The 26583-nt window shown below is 44.3% G+C and overlaps 1 protein-coding gene across 8 annotated transcripts in view; it reads left to right on the forward strand.

The window, feature by feature from the left end:
- The window catches only part of LOC130356692 (4-hydroxyphenylpyruvate dioxygenase), a 139532-nt gene that overhangs the window by 65706 nt on the left and 47243 nt on the right, over positions 1 to 26583 (forward strand). For all 8 annotated transcript variants that reach the window (XR_008888965.1, XM_056558554.1, XM_056558549.1 and 5 more), the window contains exons 2-6: positions 9918 to 9944; positions 12451 to 12513; positions 12723 to 12827; positions 13227 to 13269; positions 21631 to 21713. Coding sequence is in view for 7 of the 8 variants with exons in the window: in XM_056558549.1 (XP_056414524.1) it covers positions 9918 to 9944; positions 12451 to 12513; positions 12723 to 12827; positions 13227 to 13269; positions 21631 to 21713 (321 nt within the window). In the remaining variant the exon portion in view is untranslated. The remainder of the gene's footprint in view (positions 1 to 9917; positions 9945 to 12450; positions 12514 to 12722; positions 12828 to 13226; positions 13270 to 21630; positions 21714 to 26583) is intronic.

Here is a 26583-nt window from a genome sequence, read left to right on the forward strand (position 1 = left end):
GTCCACCAACGACACGTTTCACCACAGACTGTCCGGGAGTCATCCGGAGCATGCCCAGGCATTGTAGGGAGGTCATGCAGGCACGCAGTGGCAACACACACTACTGAGCCTCATTTTGACTTGTTTTAAGGACATTACATCAGCGTTGGATCAGCCTGTAGTGTGGTTTTCCACTTTGATTTTGAGTGTGACTCCATATCCAGACCTCCATGGGTTGATAAATTTGATTTCCAGCCAATGCAGCACATAACAACCAATGTGATGGCTTGAACAGATACCCTAAGGAGGAGACAGGTACCCTAAGAAAGAGTATAAGTACTCTGCATAGCATTTGATATTTGGGGAGGGGGCAGTTAAAGATTTTACATCAGAACTTGGGTATGGATCTTCTATGCCCCACAGTCTCAACTGGAAATGCACCACTCCATTGGTGGTCCCAGCTCCTTGACCAAATAAATTTGATCCTGTAAAATATCTTATCTTATTATGGAAATATTAGGTTCACAGTACCTTTTAAAACAAGCAAATGCAATAACTGTAAAGGGAATTCCAAACATTTTGGAAAGGTCAGTGCCCCTTTATTTAGCTGCAGTAAATCTGCTCATGATGACATCCTGAAGGATAGTCAGAAGGTTGCTGACAGTCCAGGCTGATTTATTTGAAAGACTTTCAGTGTAATTTAAATTGCAATCTCAAGATTTTTTCCCCCCCTCTTATTCTTAACTAAAAAGCTTCTTCAGAAGGGTGTTAGTCCATTTTGGCCAACCTATCAAAATAAACATTTTGAAGATTTGTTGCATCCTGTTCCCAAGTGGTACCCTAGCTAACTTCCTTCTCTGCCTAGGGCTGGCTTCACACGGGCATATTATGGATGCATATACAAGTCTGTATAATGGCTACAAGTCCTGGCCTGACTGCAGGTATGATGACTCAAACTGATAGGTGTCAGTCAGGGTCATCAAGTCAGGCACGGTAAGGCCGGTCGTAATGCGCCCATGTAAGGCCAGCCTAATCCTCAATTGGCCCAGTTGAAGAGTCCCAACTATTCCTGCTTGAGATCCTGCTGTATATGCACATAGCTATGAGTAAAAAACTTACACTTTGCCTAAAACACGTGTGCATCACATCATAATTCAGTAAGGAAAATAATCCCCTGAGCAGCATTCATTGGAAAGGAATACCATTATCGGGGGCCCGTGTGATTAACTTTAAGTTGCTGGCTGAAGTCTTTCAATTTGTTCCACCAAAAAACACTACAATGCTTGTAGGCACAGAGGGATCCTGAAAAAAAGCACAAATTTAGCTGTTTCTTGCATTTGATACAATTTTAAAATTGCAGTAATTGACAAAAAAAATATTGCACCCCATAGAAATGTCAGATAGTTGTAATGTCTCAGATATGTAAATAATTACTGGTGCAATCTGATGAGACAATAGGTCAGGCCACAAGAAGGCATAAAAATTTTTCCTCTGCTGCCCTATAAAAAGGGTCTTAGAGGCTACTTTTGGGTAGTGTACCTCTTGCTGCGAGAGTGTTACTGCTAGACATGCCTCTACAACACACCAAAAGACATTGGGTTGAGAGAACCAGGAAGGTCAATGAATCCTGCCCACCAATTAGCCCATTCTGGCCACACTGCTAGGGTGTGTTGGGAGAAGTGGTTACCAGAGGGCACATACTCACATGACAAACAGGTTCCGCTCCGGACAGCCACACAGACCACCAGGAGAGATGAATGTATGACTCAGCAACAAGTAGAAGCGGCTCTCACAGTTTCCCTTACCACCTCCCAGACACACGTCACCACATGTATGCAACGACGGTTGGGTTCTAGTATAGAGGACTTGTGGAGAGCTGTCCAATCCTGCCTTAGCTGTTTATCAGCACGCTGCCCCACTTGCTTGTATGATGATCTGGAAAGTCTTTACATACAACAATCATTCACCACTAAGAGGGATATGAGGGACACTAAGGCTATGTTCACCCGTCTGAATTCTGGCCAAATGATGTGGACGCGAGATTCCGCATCTTTCTGCATATAAGCGGAATTCCACATGAATTCTTCATGTACGGAAAATGGGGCTGTTCTTTCATTGCTTTGGTTACATTTTGTGCAGAATCCTGGCAAATTTGTTGGGAATTCCGCATAAAATCTGCATAAATTCTGCAATTGGGTGGAGAAAAAAAGCGTAATTATCTTTAATGGGATTCTGCATCAGAATTGCGCACAAATTTAGGGCACAACCCTTCTCTATGCGGAATGAAGAAAGCAGAATTTCCGCAGCGGAAAGACCGATGCGGAAATTCTACTGTGTGAATGGGAAAGCGGAATCCCTATGAAGTGTATTGGCTCTAAATTTATGCAGAAATTGAATGCAGGATTAAATGCAGAAATCTATCTGGAATTTCCATCGTGTCAACATAGCCTAACAGCTCAGCCATACAGTCATGGCCATAAATGTTGGCACCCCCTGAAATTTTTCAAGAAAATGAAGTATTTCTCACAGAAAAGGATTGCACTAATTCATGTTTTTCTATACACATGTTTATTCCATTTGTGTGTATTGGAACTAAACAAAAAAAGGGAGAAAAAAAGCAAATTGGACATAATGTCACACCAAACTCCAAAAATGGGCTGGACAAAATTACAAACTATCCGTCATCATTTAAATGTAATGAAACGCTATGGTAGGAGACCCAGGAGGACCCCACTGCTGACACAGAGACATAAAAAAGCAAGACTATATTTTGCCAAAATGAACTTGAGTGAGCCAAAATCCTTCTGGGAAAATGTCTTGTGGACAGATGAGACCAATGAGTCCAGATCTAAATCCCATTGAACACCTGTGGAGAGATCTTGCTGTTGGGAAAAGGCGCCCTGTCACGATCACACCCTATCAGTCCAGCCAAGACATTAAAGAGAGTGTGATGGTGCAAGGGTTAAGGCCACCAGACCTTTGGGTATACACTACTAGTCCCAGCAAGTCACCAAATTAACCCTTAGATAAACATGTTTCCACCAGAGCTGCCTTCAGAAAGGTGAGCTCATATATTTAGAGATCAAAGACCAGAGCTGATAAATTAAACAGTTAATCTGATAAAAGGTATCACAGTGCTATGCATAAAAATACAGAAACAAATGACATACAGTTATAAGAATATATATAAGAGTTTTGCAAGACAATTTGAGAAACAAAATATGAAGTTCTTACAGCATGATGATATAGCAGTCCATGAGAGTGCTGTTCTTAGGATGGTCTTGTCAGCTTGTGGCAAAGCCTTGAACACACGGAGTCTAGCATTGTTAAATATTATATATCTGCCTTTTTGGAGGGAGACTCCATTCCCCCCTCCCCTCTGATCCCAGCAGGGGGGCATCTCTGTTCCTGGCTCTCTTATCTGGTTGATTATATGATGGGACCAGAGTGCCCCTTACATCCTGCTGCTTCAAAGGGCCTCTGACTTCAAAGGAGATACAAACAAACAGCCAGACCCTCAATAAAATGCAATACACAAAAGGATACACCGTCTGAATGACCTCTCACCCATGTCTTGGATAATCCGTCACACACAGTTATAATTTATAATACACATATAGGATTCTTATAATCAGGCCTTGGGCCTGACACGCCCTTCCAATAAAAGAGACCTGGAGAGGTGTAAGAAGCTTATTGATGGTTATCAGGGCCATTTGAAGGAATTTGGGGGCCCCAAGCAAAATGGACATGGCCCCCTTTTCGTTCACGCATGTCACGCTCTAGGGCCGGCGTCAGGACGTAGTAACGCCGGCCATTGAATTCTGGGAGTGCGACGTGAGCGAACATCAATACGAGGCCCCCACATTAGGTGCAGCAGAGTTCCCCCCACATTAGGTGCAGCAGAGTTCCCCCCACATTAGGTGCAGCAGAGTTCCCCCCACATTAGGTGCAGCAGAGTTCCCCCCACATTGAGTGCAGCATAGTTCTCCCCACATTAGGCTGGCAGTGTTCTCACCACATTAGGCTGGCAGTGTTCTCCCCACATTAGGCTGGCAGTCTTACCCCCCCCCCCCCACATAAGGCTGGCAGTGTTCCCCCACATAAGGCTGGCAGTGTTCCCCCACATTAGGCTGGCAGTGTTCCCCCACATTAGGCTGGCAGTGTTCCCCCCCCCCACATTAAGTTGGCAGTGTCCCCCCCCCCCCACATTCGGTTGGCAGTGTTCCCCCCCCACATTAGCTTGGCAGTGTTTCCCCCCCACATTAGGCTGGCAGTGTCCCCCCCCCCCCACATTAGGCTGGCAGTGTCCCCCCCACATTAGGTAGGCAGTGTTCCCCCACATTAGGTAGGCAGTGTTCCCCCACATTAGGTAGGCAGTGTTCCCCCACATTAGGCAGGCAGTGTTCCCCCACATTAGGCTGGCAGTGTTCCTCCACATTAGGCTGGCAATGTTCCTCCACATTAGGTGCTGCATAGTTCTCCCCACATTAGGTTGGCAGTGTTCCCCCCACTTTAAGTTGGCAGTGTTCCCCCCACATTAGACTGGCATGGTTCCCCCCACATTAGGCTGGCATGGTTCCCCCCACATTAGGCTGGCAGTGTTCCCCACAAATTAGGCTGGCATAGTTCTCCCCACATTAGGCTGGCAGTGTTCCACCCCCCCCATATTAGGTGCAGAATAGTTCCCCCCACATTAGGTTGGCAGTGTTCCCCCCACATTAGGTTGGCAGTGTTCCCCTCCACATTAGGTTGGCAGTGTTCCCCTCCACATTAGGTTGGCAGTGTTCCCCCACATTAGGTTAGCAGTGTTCCCCCCACATTAGGCGCAGCAGTGTCCCCCCCCCCACATTAGGTAGGCAGTGTCCCCCCCAACATTTGGTAGGCAGTGTTCCCCCCCACATTAGGTAGGCAGTGTTCCCCCACAGACATACAGCCTCCATCCATATACAGTGTATGGCTGGAGGCTGTATGCCTGTGTACTGCCCCACTTCAGTGCTCCGACCACCGCTCCTCCGGTTTGGCCATAGCATTAGTTCCCGGGACCGAAGAAGCGGTGGTCGGAAAACCGAAGATAACGTGCCGCTGGCCACTTACCAAGCTGGCCAACGCACGTCTTCCTCCTTGATGTTCCGGTCTTCTGCACCTCCGTTGCTATGGGCGCATGCACGGGACGTCAGTGGCAGCCCCTGCGTTTTTAAACTTAAGGCGGAGCTGCCATCAGAAATTTCAGGGCCCCTCACACAGCTCAATGCCTGAGTGATATCTTCTGTGTTATCTTTTCTTCTTCATCGGGTCCAGAGACCAGGTCTTCCTCCAGCTTCATCTTCTCTGCAGAGTCTGACATCCAGACATCATTGGCTCCTCACTTTGTCAGCAGATCCTCATCCTTTGCATGAAGACAGTAATCATTATAACCATGCGAGAAAGTGTACCCTAAATAAAATACTGCCCCACACTGTACCCTGAATATAATACTGCTATACACTGTACCCTGAATATAATACTGCTATACACTGTACCCACTAAATATAATACTGCTATACACTGTACCCACTAAATATAATACTGCCACACACTGTACCCTGAATATAATACTGCCCCACACTGTACCCTGAATATAATACTGCTATACACTGTACCCTGAATATAATCCTGCCACACACTGTACCCTGAATATAATGCTGCCCCACATTGTATCCACTGAATATAATCCTGCCACACACTGTACCCTGAATATAATACTGCCATACACTGTACCCACTAAATATAATCCTGCAACACACTGTACCATGAATAGAATACTGCCACACACTGTACCATGAATAGAATACTGCCATACACTGTACCCTGAATATAATACTGTCATACACTGTACCCACTAAATATAATCCTGCAACACGCTGTACCATGAATAGAATACTGCCATACACTGTACCCATTAAATATAATGCTGCCGCACACTGTACCCACTAAATATAATACTGCCATACAATGTACCCACTAAATATAATACTGCCACACACTGTACCCTGAATATAATGCTGCCCCACACTGTTTCCACTGAATATAATAGTACCCCACACTGTATCCTCTGAATATAATACTGCCACACACTGTACCCTGAATTTAATGCTGCCCCACACTGTATCCACTGAATATAATACTATCCCACACTGTATCCACTGAATATAATACTGCTATGCACTGTACCCACTAAATATAATCCTGCCATATGTTCTATCCTGAATATAATGCTGCTCCACACTGTATCCACTGAATATAATGCTGCCACACACTGTATCCACTGAATATAATGCTGCCACACACTGTATCCACTGAATATAATCCTGCCACACACTGTATTCACTGAATATAATACTGCCACACACTGTACCCACTGAATATAATACTACCACACAGTGTACCCACTAAATATAATACTGCCATACACTGTACCCCCTAAATATAATACTGCCCCACACTGTACCGTGAATATAATGCTGCCCCACACTGTACCCTGAATATAATGCTGTCCCACACTGTATTCACCGAATATAATACTGCTATGCACTGTACCCACTGAATATAATTCTGCCACACACTGTACCCTGAATATAATGCTGCTCCATACTGTATCCACTGAATATAATACTGCCGCACATGCATACACATCATATATACATATACACCCCCTCTTATCCTCTGTGTCCTTATCACCCCCCATAACCCCCCACCAAACCTCTCCTCATCACTACTATAACCAGGGGGAGTTATGGGGGGTGATGAGGAGAGGTGCGGGGGGCACCTCTCCTCATCACCCTCCATAACCCCCCCCCTGCACCTATCATCACCCCCCCCCCAACCCCCCACGGCACCTCTCATCACCCCCCCCCCAGGACCTCTTATCATCCCCATGTCCCCCCTGCATCTCTTATCACCCAATAACACCCCCCCCTGCATCTCTTATGACCCACATAACACCCCTCCCCTGCACCTCTCATCACCCTTGTAGTCCCCTAACCACCATACACCCCGGGCCCCCTGCGCCAGTTTACTTACCCTGCTGGGGATTGGATGCAACGGGGTGAGGCTGCTGCTCCTAGTCCTGTCACTGGATGCTGGAGATCGCGTGGGGACGTAGGCAGGGACAGGTCAGGTGACTGAAGTAGACATCACATGCGTGCCTGTGCGGGGCACGTGACGTCTCTACTCCAATCAGCCCCTAACCTGACCGGCCCCTGACCTGTTTCTTAAGGGGCCCGCGCCCCACAAAAAGGTAATTTTAAGGGGCCCCCCCGGTCATAGTCCAGGGGGCACCCAGCGGTCATTGAGTGACAGTCGCAGTCACTCACTGACCGGCCAATTAAAAAAAAAAAAAAAAAGGTCCAGGGACGTCCGGGCCCCATACAGGTGTATGGATTGTACCCTGCTGATGGTGGCCCGCCCGCAGAGAGTTAACGGGGACATCCCTGTGTCCCGAAAACATCTTTCGGGACACAGGGATGTCCTTAATAGTGATGGGGGGAATTGCCCCGTCACTACAGGACGGACAAGCACCGACTCTGCTCGGGGCCCCTGGCCAGCTCCGGGCCCCAAGCAATTGCTCGGTTTGCCTGTCCTGTAGCGACTGATTTTCAGTTATTTTTTTTCCAAAGGGTGTGCAACCAAATATTAAGATAAGGGTGCCAATAATTGTGTCCAGACCATTTTTGGATGTTGGTGGGACATTATGTCCAATTTGCTTTTTTTCCTCCCTTTTTTGGTTTAGTTCCAATGCACACAAAGGGAATAAACATGTGTATAGCAAAACATGTGTTACTGCAATCCTTTTCTGTGAGAAATACTTAATCTTCTTGAAAAATTTCAGGGGTGCCAACATTTATGGCCATGACTGTATGTGCAGGAAGTCCTGTGGACACATGTGTGGCCTCTCATGGCAGGGCCTCTAACTGCCTTCTGTCAGCAGGATAATGCTCGCCCACACACAGCAAGGGTTTCCCAGGAATGTCTGTCGAAATGTGTCCCCCATCCACCACGCGAAGGTGGCCTCATTTCGGATGGGACCCTAACACTAACTCACCTCTGCTGGGCATATAGCCTCTGGATCCACTAGTAATTTAAAAAACCTCCTGTGCACAGGGAGGGGTGCACGGCTACAGAGGATGCCACTCCCCCTAGAATTGCACAGTAAAAATAGCCAGCACAACTACCTAATACACGGGTGCACGCTGCTGTGGCAAATACTAAGTATACAAAAAAGAAGGTTGCAGCAGCACTCTTGGTCAAAAAATGGAGGCTCTTATTTTTAATGCCAAAAAGCATACAGTATGTTACAGTATCCCCTACCGATGGCAATGCATGGATGTTCATTTCAATGGTCATCTAGACAGCGCATTATTACTGTTTGCCCTGATGAATTAAGTCCATAGAGTTGACATCCTAATATTAGTATGGAATAAAATAAGATGACTTGAAGTTATAGACAACTTCCCAAAACAGAAACAGCAATGAAGACAAATGTGTGAAGTCATTAGAGTCTGGCAGTAGAAAGTGATCCATAACTGTCCACAGATGAGAAGAAAACGGGCTTAAAATACTGGTCACAAAAAGATCTTCAAAGTTCACTGTAATTTGTGATGAGAGATTTCCCTGAGCAGGACAGACAGGAGTTAAAAAAACAAATTCTACTGAGGTCAATGAGCCCAATAACCGATTTACCTGTCTGCAGGCTGAGGAATTTTTAACTATATTGTTGCCAGAGAAGCAGTGAAAATACACAAAGCACTAGGCTCTTGGTGCGCCACTACCAAACCAAGACACTCACTGCACACCACCATATATTATTATGTGGTGTCCCGATACCGTATTGCATACCGTACCTAGTGTAGAGGTCCCCAAAGTCAAAGTAACTACGCTCAGGTAGGGTCCCTCAGGTGGGACAGCCCCTAGTCGCCTCTCCTCCATTCTAATTCTCTAATGTTAATACATGTATATATTTAATAATAATGTATATCTAATATAATGTATAGTACTTACCTTGTTTAGCGTTGCAGGACCTTCGGTCATGTGACTATGTTAATATTCTCTATGGTATGTTAGAGGACCTTTGGAGGTCCTTGGGTCACTTGTTACCCACAATCCTTTGTAATGGTGATTGACATCAGTATGGACCAATTAGCACTAGTTCAGCCCCTGCCCATATAAGGGAGCTGTAGCCAATTATCGCTTTTGTGGATGCCGGACTAGCAGGACTGATCTGCACAGCTTGCAAAGACACGCTAGGCCTGAAAACCTACTGGCCTCAGCTGAACTAAAACCGTGAGTTCTAAACTACCCCTGCTAAAGCTAGCGTGACTACTGGACCGCAGCTAAATCCCCTAAATCCAGTGGGACAGCGCATAATACCTTAAAGACTCTAAATTGCTAAAGTCCCAACCTTTGTCAATCTCCAAAGAAAGCAGTTGTATGAATAGAGACTGTTCCGTTTATGAAGCTTGCAAAAAATCTTCAGTAAAAGTTATACCTGTTTCAGAAAACTCTCCGGTTGTTGACATTCTATTATTATCTACCTCCCTATCGCTCTTGGGAAGGGTGGCGGGAAGACAAGCATTACTGAGGAGCCCTCACCCTGGCGTCACAAATAGCAAGGGTTAACAAGCACCCTTTAATCACTGCACAGCTACACTCCCCATACCCTACTCCCCCAGGCTATCACAATTACATATGTTTGTATAGGATCACAATTAGTGTAATTATATTATAATGCAGTATAATATGCCAGTGCATGTCAACATTGTCCACTGTTTTGGACTGACCACTTCACTGTATTAATAGAATAATGAATTGTTCCATAGTATAAGCATACGTTTCTTCATTGTGAGCAGTCAGTTGTATTCAAGGTAAAAACGAAATATTTATTTTATTGCTTTGTCTTTCAGACTTCTTACACTGACAAAGGAGAAAAGGTAATATAATTTATAAGAATACAGTTTAAATCTTTAATATGGTAGACCTTACCTACTAATGCTGTCACTAGTGCTTAAGTTACCATCCAAAGGATAGGGGATAAGATGTCTGATTGCGGGGGTCCCCAGGTATCCGGTGCACGAAGTGAACTTTGCTCCATGCCGGATGACTGGCAATGTGGGGCTCGTGACGTCATAGTCACGCCCCGATCGTGCTGTCACGGCCATGCCACCTCAATGAAAGTCTATGGGATGGGGCATGACTACTGTCACGCCCACTCCCATAGATTTGCATCAAGGGGGCGTGACCATGACGTCACAAGCTTCCGGCGCTGCACACAAAGCTCTAAACGAACGCCGGGTGCAGCAGGGAGATCGCTGAGGTCCCCAGCGGCGAGACCTCTGCGATCAGACATCTTACCTTGTCTAGGGGCAGAGTACCCCTTTAACATATAGTAGTGATCTTAACTGGCCTTATAGCTCGCTTCTTGGATGCACCTGCGGGTATTCATACTAATGTTTCGAATAGAAAAAGCGTGTCTGCAATGGAGTGGTGATGCAATGGTATGTTTTTGCTAAGACAATGAATGTGTACTAGGATTAAATGTCAGGAATTGGGAAAGTCCAATATACAGGATCTTTTCTAGACAGAATATTTATCAGCATAACTACATATAAATCTGCCCAGCTCCCCCTGCTCTATAACATGATGCCTACAGTGTGGACTGCATATTCAACATGACGGGTTTCTTTTAAGCAGTTAAACAAAAAGCGTTCAATTTTTATATTTTGTGTTATAATTCATTCTATTTTACAGAGTATTCAAAATGTTTTCAGACATTTATCTGCTGCTGTTACTTTTCTGGGTACGTTCCCACCTGGCGTATTTTGCTGCGTATTTGCTGCTGCGTATCTTATTTCCCATTGCAGTCAATGGGTAGGAAAATACGTAGCAGCAAATACGCAGCAAAATACGCCAGGTCAGAACGTACCCTTCATCTTGCTGGCTGGAGGGGTCGTGACTGTCTATCTCACAATGATTACTCATCTGCTCTGAGTCTAGGGAGCGAGCCTGAGCTGTCAGCCAATCCAGGGCAGGCTACCCGGGCTCCACAAAATGGCAAGGGTGGGATGGCAATGGCAGGGTGAGGAGACATAGGAGGGGCACAATCCCAATGCAGCCCTCTAGTACAGAGCTCTATGCTGCTGCAGCACAAGGGACAGACAGCACAGAGCTCGGCTGAATCTCCGCTTGGTGCGTGTCCCAGAGGCAGCGTGGGAGGTTTAGACAAAAACTCCAGTAGGGCCCGTCCGTGTTTTCCACACTGCCTGTGTGCGCGCGTTCCCTGTGCTTGTTCACAGGCAGTGCGTGCCTGCGCATACACTCTACATGATACTGCAGGGATCGCCTATACTGGATACCGGCATGCTTTACGGCTGTATCCAGGAAGTTGAAAAATCTAGACTAGTCTGTCTGGCTAAAAGACAGGCGACCCCTAGCGCTGGCTATATTAAGCTTTCATTTCGGGTGAAAATGTAAAAAAAAATGTTTTTTACAGTTGTATATTGTGAAATGGCATATTATGAATCCTGCAATATATCAAAGGGTTTTTCAATAATGATAGTGCCTCTTTAACAATTGGTCTGTACACTCTCTTTTTAAAAGTCGCAAATAATAGCCTGAGGTGCAGCGTTGCACCAAAATAGAGACAAATCTACACACAAAAACAGCTCTAAGGACAATGATAAATGCCTCCACTTGTTCTCACAGAGTCCTATAGGTGCTTTTTTTTTTTTTGCAAACTTCAGGTGGGCTTTTATGTGTCTTTTACTGAGTAGAGGCTTCTTTATGGTCACTCTGCCATAAAGCGCAGAATGGTTGTGTGCAGCAGTGATGGTTGACCACCTGGAATATTCTCTCCTCTGTTTACAGGATCTTTGGAGAACAGAGAGAGTGGTCACTACTTTTACAAAGGGCCTTTTCCCCCAAATACTTAGGTTTGGTGGGGTGGCCAGGTCTAGGAAGAGCCCTGGTTGATACAAATTTCTTTACTTTAACAATTATGGAGGCCACTGTGCTCATGGGAACTTTCAGTGCAGAAGCTACCTTCTCCAGATCTGTGGCTGTACACAATCCTGTCTCTGAGCTCCACAGGCAGTTTTTTCCCACTCATGGCTTGGTTTTTGGTCTGATATGCATTGCTAGTGGTAAGATTTTATATATAGACAGGGCTGCGTCTTTCCAAATCCTGTCCAATCAACTGAATTTACCACAGGTGACTCCTATCAAGGTGTAAAAACATCTCGGAGATTACCAAGAGAAATGGGAGGAGCCAGAGCTACATGGGATGGGAAAAATAGATTTTTTTTTTCTTTTTAGCACAAGGCTGCAATATAACAAAATGTAAAAATAAGTGAAAGGATCTGAAAATATTCTGAAAGTATTGAATAGTAAAAAATGTTTTTTATTTTATTTACATTTATTTTTTTGTATTTGTTTTTCAAGCATGAACGAGGTCAATTTCTAAGCTTTCATCACCTTACCTTTTGGGTTGGAAATGCAAAGCAGGTATGTTTATGGACATAAAATTGCAACACAACCTAAATCCCACTTCTTGATGTAGCAATTGGATATCTTGTTCTAGAGTTTTCTAGTGCTCATACCTAAAACGCATAACTCCTTAATATAAGTACCTACAGTGGAATTTTTGTACAGTAAATTAAATAAAATGAAATACAATACAATTCATTTTGCGCATGACTGTGGACATTTTGCAGGCCGCATCATTCTATTGTGATAAGATGGGATTTGAACCTTTTGCCTACAAAGGACTTGAGACAGGCAGTCGAGATGTTGTTTCTCATGTTATCAAGCAGAACAAGGTAAGTAGGCCATTGCAAAAAAAAATAAATAAAATAGTTTGTTTATATTTTTTTTTTTTTGCAAATGATGTTTTTTGCGTGCACTTTATTTCACTTGTGTTTTATGAAATGTAACCTCTTCTTGCTGCAGTGTATAGACCCACAGTGACAGGCAGAGATACAGGGTTTTATAAGCCATGATTTCTTTAAAAAATAAAATAAATAAAAAAGTTCACTTTTTTTTTTAATGAAGTATATTAGAAAGGTTAATGTTTTGCCAAGATCTACAACATATAAATTTTTTTGATTCTTGGCTGAAGGACCCCTATGCAGCTGTACAGCTTGCATATATACAGTATGCTTGTAATTGTCAACGCTCATCATTTTCATTTATATTTTTATTGTGCTTTCTCTCTACAGATATTTTTTATTTTTCAATCGCCACTAAATCCAGGAAACAATGGTAAGCTTAAATAAAGTTACTTTAATTAGTATGAAATGTGTATTTTTAGATAAAAAGCAGTTTTTCTTTTTTTTTTTTGTGTGGCCCATATCATGCATACTCACTATTACTAGTCCTACATGTCTATCTGTTTTATTCCAGCACAGCTGCACTCATGCAGTTAATTGCTGTAAATGGGTCGTGTGATCACCAGTCAGAGGAAGGGGTCAGTTGTAGGTCAGCTGACTTGATGTAAACTACAGGATGACCTCCGTACCTATCAGATCCCTCTTGCTAGCTCCCAGAATCCTCCCTTCCCACTTCTATCTGCATGTTGCTGCTGCTTTCTTTATTGTGTGAATCCCAGAAAAAAAAACACATGTAATTGTTACCATGATTTAGGAAAATTGCAGCTAAAACTGCTTAAATGCAGTAAAAATGTGTAAAAAAAAAAAAAATGCTGTAAAAATTCTGTGTTGTACATATAGAACATACAACACACACAAAAATGCAATGCTGGTTTATTGAAAACCTCAAACTAATTGAAAAGTGGATACAATTGTAAAAGAAACACAAAAAATATAAAATCTACTTGGACCAACAGAGATGAGAAAGATGGCAATATGACAATAAGAACGGAGTGTTACATGGGCACTGTTGTTTCAAGCAACTTTCCTCCATTTGTAACCTATGTCAGGCATAGGCCACCTTTAGCACCTCAGATGTTTTGGACTACATCTCTATGATGCTTTGGCAGCATTTTAGCTTCAAGGGCATCATGAGAAATATAGTCCAAAACATCTACAGTGCTGGATGTACTTCCAACATATTTGTACATTAGTTAATTGACCCAAAATGACTACCTACCCATGAAAAACCACTTTAAATAGGCACTGTCAGATACAAAAACTTTTGATACGTTGTAAGGCATGTATAACCAATAGGTTTTGCAATTGCTTTTATTAGAAAAGTTTCAGTATTTCATACTGAAAAAGCCAGTCAAACAACTGCCCCCCTGCCTGCTTGGACACATACTAGTCCTGCTGTATCCATGCGTCATCACCATGTCATGGACACACTTCCTTGATTGACAGCTGTGAGCGCAGGGCTCACAACTGGAGGAAAAATCCTCCCACTGTCAGCTTGTGTCCCGCTACTGTCAGTGAGGACAAGCTGGGAGTTGTAGTTTTGCTAATGCTAGGGGAGATGTGAGCAGACGGCATACTGAGGGAGGGGGCGGAGACAGTGAGGCCACGCCCCCTAACTTTGAGAGGAATTCAGACTAGTGAGCTAAATTAAAAGTGTAATAAAATAAATAAAGGTGCTAGACAGATAAAAAAAAATATAGGTCAGGATTAGGTACTGAGTGATATAGTTTAAAAAATTTTTTTTTTTTGTTGTATCGGACGGGTACGCTTTAAGGTCTTGGCCAATAGGTATCTCACCTCTCTGCAATCTGCTGTCCACTGCCTGTTGTTACAATAAGTCTGTCTCTTATAACAGCTACATCAGGTGGGGTTTAGCATGTGCCATCTGCAGGATAGAGAGTGGGAGCCTGAGAAAGCCTGGGCTGTGTACCTGCAAACTAAGCTATGCTTTGCTGTGACTGGCTAGACAACTAATGGAGAAAGTTCCCATGTGTGTACTAATGGTAAATGGCCCAGCTCTGCTCCTGCCCCTAAAATGGAGAGAATTAGAAATATCTTAGCACTATATAGGGGACTCGCAGGAGTTCATAAACAATAGTGGGAGCAATCAAATCACCTTGTTAGAAGTTTGAAGGGTTAATCTAGCAACGCCATACAGGTTTATAAAACCTTTTTTTTTTTTTTTTTTTACTACTATAGGAACAATCTAAATAGACAAAATAGCTGATCTTAAAAATAACAACCAACATAGACAAGATTCCAAAGATCACAATATAGAAATAACACATGCGTAAAGAGTTACACATACAAAAACAACAAAAAGGTTTTCCTTTTCTAGTTGTAACTAGAAGATTTATAAAGTTTCTAAAGAACAAGGAGAAATCCTCTGTGGATCAGAGACATGCCAGAAACTGTCCTAGAGAAAGACATTCCAATAGTGCTCGGTCAAAATTTAAACCTTTTTAAGCAGAGGAAAATCCCTAAAGTATTCAGACCAAGGTCAATCACCCCAGACAAACCGCAATAAATGTTATGGTGCCTTATACGTTTCAGGTTAAAGAAGAAGTAAACTGCATTGTATACCATACCATACTCTTCGTGGCTATGTTGACATATTTTGGTCAGGTTTTTGCAAAGTACTTTTAACCAAAACAAGCAGTGGAACTGATACAAAGAAAGACTATAATGAAAATATTTGTAGTTTTTTCTGTGTCTGTTTCACTCCTGGTTTTAGTTAAAAATACAGATCAATTACTGTGTGTAAACACAGCCTTAGGGCTCGTTCACTCGTGTGGATCCACAGCGGATTTTACTCAACGGATCATCCACGTACAATGGACCCTACAATGTGACTCAGATGTGCCTGTTCGCAGGGCCAGATTAAGAGCATCATGGGCCTGGTGCTGAGAATTTTTCTGGGCCTTTTTATGAAAATATTTACATAATATATAAAATGAAAACGCAAAGCAATTTTATTACTCGGCCGCACAAAGATATCAGTGACTACAGCACTGATGGGACACAGTCAGGAGAATACACAGTGATTTAAGTGACTGACAGGCAGGGCTGGACTGGGACCAAAAATAGGCCTGGGCATTTTAAAATAAGCAGCCCATTTTTATGGTGGGGTCAGACTGCTGGGACCTCCACCAATCCCCTCGGTTCAAGTGGCTCTCCAGCTGTTGCTAAGCTGCAACTCCCATCATGTCTGAAGAGACTCAGGACTTAAGGAAGTTTCCGTTTTGAAACAGCTGCAGAGCCACAGAATGGGGTAAATTGTCACCCATCATCACTACGGAACTTACAAGTGACTCCAGAGCTGATGGGACAGTCAGGAGAACACACAATTATATCAGTGACCTGAGTGATGTCTTCTCTGTTGTCTTTCCTTTCCTTCTTTATCTGGTCCAGACGTCAGGACTTCTTCCAGCTCCATCTTCTCTGCAGAGTCTGATGCCCGGACATCATAGGCTCCTCACATTGTCAGCAGATCCTCATCCTCAATATAAAGACAATATTCATAATAACACATTATAATTCTGCCAAATACTGTAGCACCTGAATATAATACTGCCACGCACTGTACCCTCTAAATATATTATTGCAACACACTGTACCCCCTGAATATAATACTGCCTACCACTGTACCCTCTAAATATATTATTTCCACACACTGTACCCCCTGAATATAATACTGCCATACACTGTACCCTCTAAATATATTATTGCCACACACTGTACCCCCTGAATATAATACTGCCCCACACTGTACCCCTGAATATAATACTGCCACACACTGTACCCTCTAAATATATTATTGCCACATACTGTACCCCCTTAATATAATACTGCCATACACTGTACCTCCTGAATATAATACTGCCACACACTGTACCCTCTAAATATATTCATGCCACACACTGTACCCCTGAATATAATACTGCCACACACTGTACCCCTGAATATAATACTGCCACACACTGTACGTCTGAACATAATACTGCCACACATTGTACCCTCTGAATATAATGCTGCCACACACTGTACCCCCTGCATATAATACTGCCACACACTGTACCCTCTGAATATAATACTGCCACACACTGTACCCTCTGAATATAATACTGACACACACTGTACCCTCTGAATATAATGCTGCCACACACTGTACCCCCTGCATATAATACTGCCACACACTGTACCCTCTGAATATAATACTGCCACACACTGTACCCTCTGAATATAATACTGCCACACACTTTACCCCCCGAATATAATACTGCCGCACACTGTACCCTCTAAATATATTCATGCCACACACTGTACCCCTGAATATAATACTGCCACACACTGTACCCCTGAATATAATACTGCCACACACTGTACGTCTGAACATAATACTGCCACACATTGTACCCTCTGAATATAATGCTGCCACACACTGTACCCCCTGCATATAATACTGCCACACACTGTACCCTCTGAATATAATACTGCCACACACTGTACCCTCTGAATATAATACTGACACACACTGTACCCCCTGCATATAATACTGCCACACACTGTACCCTCTGAATATAATACTGCCACACACTGTACCCTCTGAATATAATACTGCCACACACTTTACCCCCCGAATATAATACTGCCGTACACTGCATACCCTTCATCCCATCCTCTGTCTTATCAACACCCCACCCCATGCTTGGTTAGCTTATCACCCCAATGCCCCCTCCCCTCCGCCACATCCTCGCTATTCTCATCACTCCATACACCCCACCCATCCTTGGCTCTTCACTCCCGGACTCCATATTATTCCCCCCCCCATCCTCAGTCTCATCATTGCAAACCCCCCCCCCCCCGCACCTCATCCTCAGACTCCTCATCATTCCACCCTCATCATCATCATCATCATCATTGCACCCCCCCCCCACACCCCATCCTCAGTCTCCTCCTCATCATTCCACCCTCCTCCTCCTCATCATCATCATTGCACCCCCCCCCCACACCCCATCCTCAGTCTCCTCCTCATCATTCCACCCTCCTCCTCCTCCTCCTCCTCCTCCTCATCATCATCATCATCATCATTGCACCCCCATCCTCAGTCTCCTCATCATTCCACCCTCATCATCATCATCATTGAACCCCCACCCACACCCCATCCTCAGTCTCATTATTGCACGCCCCCCAGCTTCCCCTCCTCCTCTTCATTATCATTCCATCCCCCAACACCCCATCCTCAGTCTCCTCATCATTCCACCCTCCTCCTCCTCCTCATGATCATCATTGCACCCCCCCACACACACCCCATCCTCAGTCTCATCATTCCACCCTCCTCCTCCTCATCTTTGCACCCCCCCACACACCCCATCCTCAGTCTTCTCATCATTGCACGCCCCCCAGCTTCCCCTCCTCCTCCTCATTATCATTCCATCCCCCCCTCAACACCCCATCCTCAGTCTCCTCATCATTAAACCCTCCTCCTCATCATTGCACCCCACAGCATCCCCTCCTCCTCATCATCGCATTTCCCCCCCATCCTCAGTCTCCTCATCATTGCAACCGCCCCCCAGCCCCATCCTCAGTCTCCTCATCATTGCAACCGCACCCCAGCCCCATCCTCAGTCTCCTCATCATTGCAACTGCCCCCCCCCCCCAGCACACCCCTCCACCTCATCATCAATGCAATCTCCCCGTTCCCTGTCCTCATTCTCCTGCTCATTAATATTACATCACCCCAGCACCCGATCCTCGATCTCCTTACCTTCCTGGAGATCGGCGGTGCTGCAGTGTGAGGATGCGGGGAAGGCTGCTGCTCGTGTCACTCTTGCGTTGCAGGGGTCAGAGGCTGCGACACGTCATACAGAGGCTTGGCGCAGATGTGCGTGCCTACGCGGTGCACGTCTACTCCCACGAGCCCCTGGCCTGTCAATCCAACCCGGAAATTATTTTTAAAGGGCCCGCCGCTGCCAGCACTATTACGTGCAAACAGCACGGGCTCTTTAAAAATCATTTCCGGGTTGGATTGACAGGCCAGGGGCTCATGGGAGTAGACGTGCACCGCGTAGGCACGCACGTCTGCGCCAAGCCTCTGTATGACGTGTCGCAGCCTCTGACCCCTGCAACGCGAGAGTGACAAGAGCAGCCTGTCAATCCAAACCGGAAATTATTTTTAAAGAGCCTGTGCCATTTGCAGGTAATAGTGCTGGCAGCGGCAGGCCCGGGCCGCACCCGAGGTCCCTGCCTGTTGCTGCAGCATGTAGCATAGTGTAGTGGCAGGGAGGGGGGCCGCTCATTGGTGGCCTTTTTGGCGGCTGGCTGGGCCTATTTTACTATAGGGGCCTGGAGCTGCAGCTCCATCAGCCCCCACGTTAATCCGGCCCTGCCTGATCGGAGCAGCAATGCGCCACTACAAGCAGACACACTGCAATGTGCGGGTTGCCGTGCGCATGCGCAGTTTTACGCGCACACATCGCATCTTCTCTTGGTCTAGCTCAGGGAGCAGGGGGAGTGGTCGTGATGTGTGCGAGTACACCGTGCATCGCATCAGTTTGTCTGCTCGTAGTGTCGGATTGCCGCTCCGAGCAGGCACATCTGGAGGCACACTTTAGGGGTCCATCATCGGTGGATCCGCAGCGTAAAATACGATATGGATCCGCCTGTGAACGAGTCCTACGACTATGTTCATATGGTAGAATGTCTGCACTGAAAATTTCCAGGCAGACATTCCACCAACAGTGGAGTGCCGACAGAACATGTCGGCGCTAGGACCGTCCATAAACAGCAATGCATTTCTGTGCGGATTCCGCAGAAAGAATAGACTTGTCTATTTCTGCAGATTCTGGAATTGGGATTTCTGTGGCAGAAACATCTGCTGTGGAAATTCCATTATGTGAACAGTGCAGCAGAATCCCATTGAAATCAATAGGGGTCTACTGCAGCTGAATGTCCGTGCAGGCTGTGCTGTTCCATACAGCAGATGAGAACATTCTAAATGGGGGGTGAATATGAATAACCCCAATGAGGATCTATAGATATGTTTAACATATGGGCCCAGAGTTTTCCAGATACATACTTCCATGTTGCATGCATTCTGAAAGCAGCCTAATATTGTAACATGACATCATGAGAATTTCAGTTTTAATTAGGTCTGCAGAAAAAAAATTTGGCATAATACCAAAAATTTGGCAAATGTCTGAGTAAGAAGAAAATCATAATTTATGGGATTAAACAGAAGAAAATGAATGGATGTTTATTATTAGAAATCCATCCACTAGACATCTCTCTCCTAAGTACAGTGATCCCTCAACTTACAATGGCCTCAGCATACAATAGTTTCAACATACAATGATCTTTTCTGGACCATTGTAACTTGAAACCAGACTCAACATACAATGCTATGGAATCTGCGAAACGTGTCAAGGGCTGGAAGAACCGACCAATCAGAATGGACATTCACTGGTAAAACCCTGTATTACTGAAGCGTATGCACTGACTGGTGTCTGGTAGCACCCTCTACAGTAAAGGGAGATATTACATGTTCTGTATTCTTTACCGGTGTTACTGAAGTGCATGCACTGACTGGTGTCTGGTAGTGCCCCCTACAGTACAGGGAGGTATTACATGTTCTGTACTCTTTACCTGTATTACTGAAGCGTATGCACTGACTGGTTTCTGGGAGCGCCCCCTACAGTACAGGGAGGTATTACATGTTCTGTACTCTTTGCCTGTATTACTGAAGTGCATGCATTGACTGGTGTCTGGTAGCGCCCCCTACAGTACAGGGAGGTATTACATGTTCTGTACTCTTTACCTGTATTACTGAAGCGTATGCACTGACTGGTTTCTGGGAGCGCCCCCTACAGTACAGGGAGGTATTACATGTTCTGTACTCTTTACCTGTATTACTGAAGTGCATGCACTGATTGGTGTCTGGTAGCGCCCCCTACAGTACAGGGAGGTATTACATGTTCTGTACTCTTTACCTGTGCCAGGGTTAGTTGCTCCTTTGGACATCAGTTGAGGGCGGCTCCATTTTACTTTTTTTTTTTTTTTTTTAGGACATTGCGTGTTCTGTACAGGACCCTGAAGAAGCTTCTGTCCTCTACATAAACCAGTGTTTCCCAATGAGGGTGCCTCCAGCTGTTGCAAAACTACAATTCCCAGCATGCCCGGACAGCCTTTGGCTGTCCGGGCATGCTGGGAGTTGTAGTTTTGCAACAGCTGGAGGCACCCTTGTTTGTTAAACACTGAAATAGACAGTGACTGCTCCCAGCAGGTCTTTCTTACATTTACATGTAAGGATTTGCTTTATCTATATTAGTTATCTACTTATTTATCCTTAATCCTCACTTTTTCCTATTTTTTGGACGACATTTTTGTGGCTTCAGAACCAATCACCAGGTTTCCATAGAGTTCTGGTCTCAACATACAATGGATTCAACATACAATGGTCGTCCTGGAACCGATTAATATTGTAACTTGAGGGACCACTGTAGTCTCTCTTTGTGTAGGCTGTAAACATCTAGTCATGGTCCGGATGACACTTCTACTCTGAAGATGATAACTGACCACACTAGGTATGTGAGCGGGTCACGTACAGACGTGTTCTATGTGTATGATCCTGCTCAGTTCTTCTGAAGATGAAACCCTATATAAACAACCCACTATTGTAATACATACCGATGGCCATGAAATGTCTCACTAGATTCCTATCTTTGTTTTTCCTCAGAGATGGGTGAGCATCTAATACAACATGGCGATGGAGTAAAGGACATAGCTTTTCAGGTGGCAGACTGTGACTTTTTGTTTCAGGTAAATGTATTTTTATGATATGGCTGTTTTTAAAACTATGTAGACCGTAATGACTGAATAGAAATATCAGTACCTCTGATGACTGTATTGTCGTAGTATCCTGTGTGTCAATCACATGACCACAAGAGATTTTCAGCCTCTTAATCTGTAGACATTAGAGGTTCATGTTCAGTGACAGGAAACAGAGTTAGAAATTGATAGAAATAAAAACTGAGTGAGAAATTGAGACACAAAGTATATTAAAAGTTTCAGCATCTTTTTATTTCACAATGAAAATTTATTTGTTGAAACCAGAATATTCCCTTAAAGAAAAAGTCCCAATGCTGATAAGTACAGAAAAACTTATCCCCTAAGTTCTAAATGGGGGGGGGGGGGGGGGTCCGAGCGCTGTGGGCCCCCGCGATTGTCTGTATGGAGCCCCCGCTCTCCCACAGAGTAGCGCATCACGACCCCCACCTGAAGCAGGAGCCACCACACCTCCTCCATATATCTCTATGGGAGAGCCGTTCAGATATCTTCGTCTCTCCCATAAAGATATATGGAGGGGACTTGGCGGCCCCCACTTCGGAGAGGGGTCATGAAGCGCCCTCTGTAGGAGAGCTATGGCATCCGTACAGACAATCGCGGGGGGCCAAAGTGCTCTGACCCCCGCGATCTAAAGCTTTTCCCCTATCCTGCGAATAGGGGATAAGTTTTGCTATATTTATCGGCATGGGACTTGTCCTTTTAAGAACCTATGGTTGCCAGAATTACTCATATTGGACAAATCTTTGAGATTAAGCAATCCTTTTCTTTTTATAGAAACCCCTAAAATGGCAAAACTAACAGAACCCCAATACGTTATTGAGGTCACTCTCTTTAGTAATTGGTGTGATTGGATTCTAACCTATAAGGACTCGTAAGCTGCACACAAGCTCCCACTTATCTATGACCGTATTCTGTCAATGTCGTAGAAATGAATGCTCTGTCAGCAGATACATGGCACATTTACAACAGTCTGTAATCTGTAGCCCATTGGCAAATGACACGCTGCCATAAATGCAAACTTGTTAATATCTGTCTCCATCTTCCATTGTAGTGTGCTTTGTAACAGGCCAGTGAAAACTTAGAGCTGATCCTGCTCTTGCATTGCTATGAACTACTGTACATCAGTTTCTTCTGTGTATGGGCCGACAAATACAGTGGTCCCTCAACATACGATGGTAATTCGTTCCAAACGGACCATCGTTAGTTGAAACCATCGTATGTTGAGGGATCCGTGCAATGTAAAGTATAGGACAGCCGATGGCTGTCCGGGCATGCTGGGAGTTGTAGTTTTGCAACATCTGGAGGTCCGCAGGTTGAAGACCACTGGTATAGGAGGTTATTACTCACCTGTGCCCGCCGCTCACCGCTGCCCTGGATGTCGCCCTCCATCGCTGTCGCCGCGTCCCTGGACCGTCTCTGCTGCGTCTCTTCATCGCCGTCATCCCGTCAATGCGCACGCCGCTCCTATTGGATGACGGGACGGCGTGCGCTGTGACGTGATGACGACAATGGAGAGCGCCGGTGATGCAGAGGATCCCGAAGAGGATGGCAGGGACAGGTGAGTGACACTCAGCGGACCACACGGGGTACCGTAAACGGCTATCCGGTGGCAGCTGAAGCAGTCTGCGCTGCCGGATAGCCATTTATGCAATGGCCCCGACATAAAAAAGCATTGTATGTTGATGCTGCCTTCAATATGCGATGGCCTCTGAGAGGCCATCGTATGTTGAAATGATCGTATGTCGGGGCCATCGTAGGTCGGTGGGTCACTGTATACTGGTATCTTGTTACGATCCTAACTACATTCCTTACTACAACTATCAAACTCAAAACCACATTATTTTGGGAACTATATGTAAATAATTATATGTAAATATTAATAATAAATAATCATATGTAAATAAATAATTGATAGAACCAATAACCATTGACAATCTGACCAAAACATAGAGGGTATACAACCAGTTTTTAGGGGACATCTCACTGAAGTTCTCTGCGTATTTTGTAGGTAGCTATAACAGCCACACTGCTATAGCAAGCAAACCTGAGAAACATTTTAGTGAATAACTAATTTTATTTTCCTAATATTCTAAGTCACTCCAATGTTGGAGCTCCGAACTCAAGCACTGTAGTATAAGGGTCTATTCACACAGCAGAATTTCCACTTGCGGAATTCCGCCTCAAATTAAAGCACACAGACTTCTATGGGATTCCGCACTCCCATTCACATTTTGGAATTTCCGCATGAAGTGTGAATGGGAGTGTGGCATCCCATAAAAGTCTATGAGATTTAATTTGAGGTGGAAATTCTGCTGTGTGACTAGACCCTAACTATACTTGTGATTTGTTGGTTTGCACAACACACTTAAACTGTAGATCCATAACATAAAAGGGTTTATTCACATATCGCAGTGAATTTTTTGAAGATATAGTTGGTCTTGCTGTTACAGGCTATTTGCTGCCAATATCTATTTCAACGTAAATATGTGGCAGCTGTAACGTGAGACACATGAACCGTAGTTAGTTTTTAATGTAAGAACAAACATGACGGCGCTTTGAAAGGCTGGCTTGTTTAATCTGAAAAAAGACTGTTTGCAAAAGAGTGAGCAAAGTGCTGAGATCAATGACATCACAGGCCAAATCAAATAAGCTAATGGAATGAGGAGGAGGCGACGTGCACAGAGAAGAAAAATGAAATGTTCATATGGCAAAACCCCAAGCAGGAATGCTATGCTGCTAAATGTGGAACCGGTAAGAAAGTCTATAAAATAATACAAATACAACACAGACTTTTAAGTGCAAACTTTAAAATACAATACCAACGATACAATCCAAAGTCTTTGAGTTTTGTGATGGCTGAACAAATTATAGGGTCTTTTAAAATAAGCTTGAAATGTCATAGAGACACGTCAAAAGTTTTGATTGAGGCCTGGGTGCTGAGACCCCTACCAATTTATAAAAGGGAGACGCGATGAGCTGAGCATTTTGTCTCATTTCTATCTCCTCGCAGCGGAAGACAGATTCTATTAAAAAGTCTATGGATCCAGTCACTTCCAGCAAGGAGTGAGACAAGTAGTGAGCTGATGGCTTTTCCCAGATCTTTCTAGCCATCGTTGGGGTGTCATCTCCCTCGTACATGTACTGTGCAGGTTGAATAATATTGGGTCCTTACAGATCAGGCAATGCCAAGAATATGCACTTTCATTTCTTTTTATTTTTTCACATAATTTTTTAAGTGAAAAAGATTTGTCTTTTTTCCTTTTGTATTATTTTGCAACATTTAAAAAACAAATTTACTTAATATTTTACCCTCTCTAGGGGTCTTGAACTCCTACCATCTTGATCATTCTTAAAATACACGGTTTGCTGACTCCATGAGAGTGGCATGTGCTCAGAGTCCAGCACCACGCAGCCCGATTGGCATTGGCCAGGGCACACCTAAATTGTCAGGTGCGCCTTTGGTGGTCTATTCTTTTCAGATGAGAGGAGGTTTACACTAAGCATATGTGAAAGACTTGAAATGGTTCAGAGATACGATTGTTGCCTGAAACATCATCTAGCATGACTGCTTTGACAGTGGGTCAGTGATTGTCTGTGAAGAGATGACCACGGAGGGTCACACAAACCTCTGCATGAAAGTTAACCGTACCATGACTGCTGTGTGGTACTGGAATTATATCCTCAGAGCCGCTGTCAGACCCTATGCTGATGCAGTGAGCCCTGGGTTTTTTCTGGTGCAGGACTCTGCCCAACCTTATGTGGCCAAAGTGTGTAGGTAGTTGTTTAATGACTAAAGCATTAAAGGGGTACTCCACTGGACAGCGTTTAGAATATTTAGTTTCGAACGCTGTGTTCACGCTACAGGGGTTGATCACGCCCCTCAATTAAAAAAAAAAAAAAACAGATACGGTTTTATATTTGTCCTTTAATTAAAGTTCTTCTTGTTCTAGTTGTGGGAAGAACTTTCGGCATGCACTGCGCATGTGCAAACCAGATGGAACCATACGCACTTGGTACAGTTCCCATAGACCAGCATTTAAAAAATACGGGTTGTATCCGGTTTTTCACCCGGACGTAAAATCGTAGTGGGGAAAAAAACGTAATTGATGCAAAACATACACAACCGGATGCTAAGGTTGGCATACAGTTTTCTATGAAATGACTATACATACGGTTTGCTATATGGTTCCATAGGTTTTTTTCACTGAAACCGGATACAGGAAGCGTATTGCAAAAACGCGATGTGAATGCAGCCTAAAAGATCTAAAAACACTAAAGTAGCAAAATTTGTAAAAATCAAAATCTGTGTCAGTCTCAAAGCTTTTGGCCACGGTTGTACATACCGGCACATAGGGTCCATACATAAAACATGTCGCATTAGATGTTGCAGTGATTATATATTTTTTTCCAGAATTTTAGCGTGATGTGAAATCCAGCCCCTGGTTGATGATTTTGGTTTCCATTGACTGTTCACACATTATTTTATCCTTAATACGGTTTTTATATCAGTAAAGATTTTAAGCCTGAATCAATCATGAGTTTCCTTAAAAAGCCTATCCAGTATTATAAAATGTATCCCCTATCTTGGGCTTGGGAGGCCCCACGATCTCCTGTATGGCATCCCGCTCTCCTCATAAATGGAGTCGTGTCAACCACTGCACAAACCTGTGACTGACATGCCCCCTCCATGTATCTCTACGGGAGAGCTGGAGATACAGTGTTCAGGTATATACATGGAGGGGGTGTGTCGTGCACAGCTTCGTGCCGTGGGTGACACACTCCATTCAGGCAGAGAGTCGGGGTGTCGGGTGGGAAATCGCAGGGGGTTATTTATTACTTTACA

This window comes from Hyla sarda, chromosome 2 (assembly GCF_029499605.1).
Source record: "Hyla sarda isolate aHylSar1 chromosome 2, aHylSar1.hap1, whole genome shotgun sequence".
Classification (NCBI taxonomy): Eukaryota; Metazoa; Chordata; class Amphibia; order Anura; family Hylidae; genus Hyla; species Hyla sarda.